General features: G+C 42.3%; 1 protein-coding gene across 1 annotated transcript in view; it reads left to right on the top strand.

Moving 5' to 3' along the window:
* Positions 1-950: 950 nt before the first annotated feature.
* Positions 951-2776, top strand: part of T265_11660 (hypothetical protein) — a gene marked incomplete at both ends in the record, with an annotated part of 28559 nt that continues 26733 nt past the window's right edge. Inside the window, one exon of the mRNA XM_009178372.1 lies at positions 951-1101. Within this exon, the coding sequence (XP_009176636.1) occupies positions 951-1101 (151 nt within the window). The remainder of the gene's footprint in view (positions 1102-2776) is intronic.

The raw sequence follows: 2776 nt of genomic DNA, 5'->3' as shown, positions 1-2776 counted from the left end.
ATGATGATGATGAACATTTAATTCCAATGAAACGCTGCCTCCCAAGGGAGTGACTGATTTCTTCCGGATACAAACTGCATCCACTAATTTAGTACTCGGTTTACTTCACAAAATGTTGTTTTTATCTTATGTTTTCCCTTACATGTTTTCCAAGAGTAAATAACCTCTTAAACGTCGAATTGACTGAGTAGATGGGAAGCAGTGAGTTCTCATTTGTTCTTTCTCCTCTTTTCTGATCTAATAGCTCACAGGAGCTGTATAATTGAAGATTTCAGCATCAGCAGTCCGACGTTGGAACACGTGTATTTTGATGTGGCAAAGAGCGAACTGCAAGGAGACAATGTCGCAGATGGCTAGAGTCAGAGCACGCTGGAAATCAAAGCATCAAGCCAGCTTCAACAAATTAGAAGTGAGAGCGTGACGCCACACTCGTTAGCAGCCTCATGTATTCGGAATACCTGCTTAGTGATGTACATTTCTGATCATCTACAAAATAAAGTTCATCCTACTTACCTTTTTAGTTTGTATGAATCACATGTAAGTAATGTTGCATAGTGATTAACCACCCTCTTATTGGATCCCAAACCAAGACATTTCCCAGGACAGCGCTTTCAAATGTCCAGTGACCTAGGACGCGCGCAAAAGTAATACTCCTGCACATCGAAAGGAATATTTATGTCGGATAGCGAATTCTCTCTATCAGATAATATGTGGGACAGTTTGAACAAAGTCGTTTAACCACTTCCATGGGATGATAGTACGACAATAACATTGACGATGGAAAGCTGAGCATTTGATCTGTTCTGTTAAACAGCCTTCGGTGAATATACCCGAGTAAACTGGTGTTGAGTACTACTGGAAATGGACCTAAGTAGCTCACAACTTGCTTCATCCGAGCTCTGCTATTTTTAACTGAGTAATAGATGCTCGTGTTTTGTTTGTGATCCTACATGAGAGCTACTCTGGAAATGGGACACAGAACGGCCGATTACGTGCTGGGAGTTGTCAATGTGTGGTCTGGTCCCCTGTCCAAGAACAAACTTCCCTTCCACGATACGAAGGATGAAATCACGGAATACATCAGATCGGAAATAGATGCCGGTGCGTCCCTTGTCGTCTTTTTCGCTTTTTTTCGCCTTCTACTATGTACTGGGAGCAGCTCCGCCTCTGACGTAAAAAACTCGGCCTAATAAATTTTTAAAAAATCTTACTAGGGTTGAAACCAGGTTTACCGTCCCCTGGTTTGTCACACACTCACGCTGTCCATTGGAAATACATTCATTGTTAGGAAAACCGTGCTGTGCAGATAACTGATTCCAGCCCAAGGAGTTCTTTGTGCTTTTTCACTTCCATTCTGACCTTAGTCTGGAGGATGATCCTTCAACCACCTGAAATCCGGCCCCGAAAGTCAGCTACAAACTTTGCTCTCTCCAAAACAAGGAGATGGAAAGGCCGCAACCTGTTTTTAAGTAACTGTGGCCCGCCATCCATGTCATTCTCATCCCTGGGCATCCTCCGAGCGCCCCATACATCTCCTGAGAACGGAAAGCTGAGCTTATACGCAACAGTCAATGTGTGACCATGGAGTCAATATAACTGCTGAAAAGGGATTAAAACACAACAGCTTCTTATCAGACCTCAGGCAAGCGCCAATGATATGAGCTGAAAAGTAGTTCTGATGGCCGTTTTGTCCGCTATGAGACTGCTATCCAAGTTCTATTTCAAAACTAGGTAGACTATCCATATTTCTGTTCACCATCACTCATTCGCAAACACCACAGTTTCGTATCCTATGGAGTTTGAATAATTTAAGTAAACTTGAATAGTTTTAAAAATCGCAAGGTTAAGCCAGAAACTTTGCCCAAATTTACTTCAAGGTTATCTAACAGCAGCTTTTATCAGCTTGAAGATGGCCGGTCTGCGCATCGAGGTTCTAGTAGGACGTTCGAATCTGACACATAAACTACTGAGGAAGTCAGTAGTCAGTCAACATTCAGAGTTGTATTCAGAGTCGGCAGAATTACCCCATTTCCTACCCTAGGGCACAGCTGTGTACACTCCTTGCAGTTAATAAAGTAAGTATGCAGGCTTTACCATGTTCCTGTATTTGCTCAGCAGAGTAAGTCTCTCTAGGCCTTTTTGCCTCTTTTACATGGACACGCACCCAGCCAGCGTGGGGTGGGTTCAAAAAAGCAAAAAGAATCCAGTAAGGTAAATGCAATGCATAGCACGTTTTATTAATAGACCTATGGAAGCTTCTGTTTCTTGGACGGAACATAATTGAAGAGGCCACGTAAGCTAGTAGTTTCAGATAGCTTGCCTTGGACAAGCTTTGTTGCCAAACTTTATCGACCGAATGTAAAGATTGTCAGCGCATAACCCAGTTTACCAACTTAGCACCTACTATTAACGTGTCGCTGAATATGAAGGCTGTCGTTGGATAACTTTGAAGTAATAGCGTGTATAATACATATTTCATATATGCTTTCATAACACTGCATCAATTCGCTTATTCTGCTTCCTTTTTCAAATGAGAAAGACGCGTAATTCTATTCACTCAGAATTTTGGCTGATCACTATTGACTGATAAATGTGTTGCTGAGCTACTGGCCTAGATTTCCGGTCGAATTTTCAGTTGGATACGATATTTCACGTGACTGGTAACTGACAAATTAGCGGTCCGAATTCCGGCAGAGTACTCCCTAGGACAACGGCAGGCTTCTGCTACAAAACCTATCTGGTAATTTGTTGAAATATTGGTAGCTCGGGTGAGTTT

This window comes from Opisthorchis viverrini (assembly GCF_000715545.1).
Source record: "Opisthorchis viverrini unplaced genomic scaffold opera_v5_543, whole genome shotgun sequence".
Classification (NCBI taxonomy): domain Eukaryota; kingdom Metazoa; phylum Platyhelminthes; class Trematoda; order Opisthorchiida; family Opisthorchiidae; genus Opisthorchis; species Opisthorchis viverrini.
Note: the sequence above shows the minus strand (reverse complement) of the source record. Positions and strands in the feature narration are given on the sequence as shown.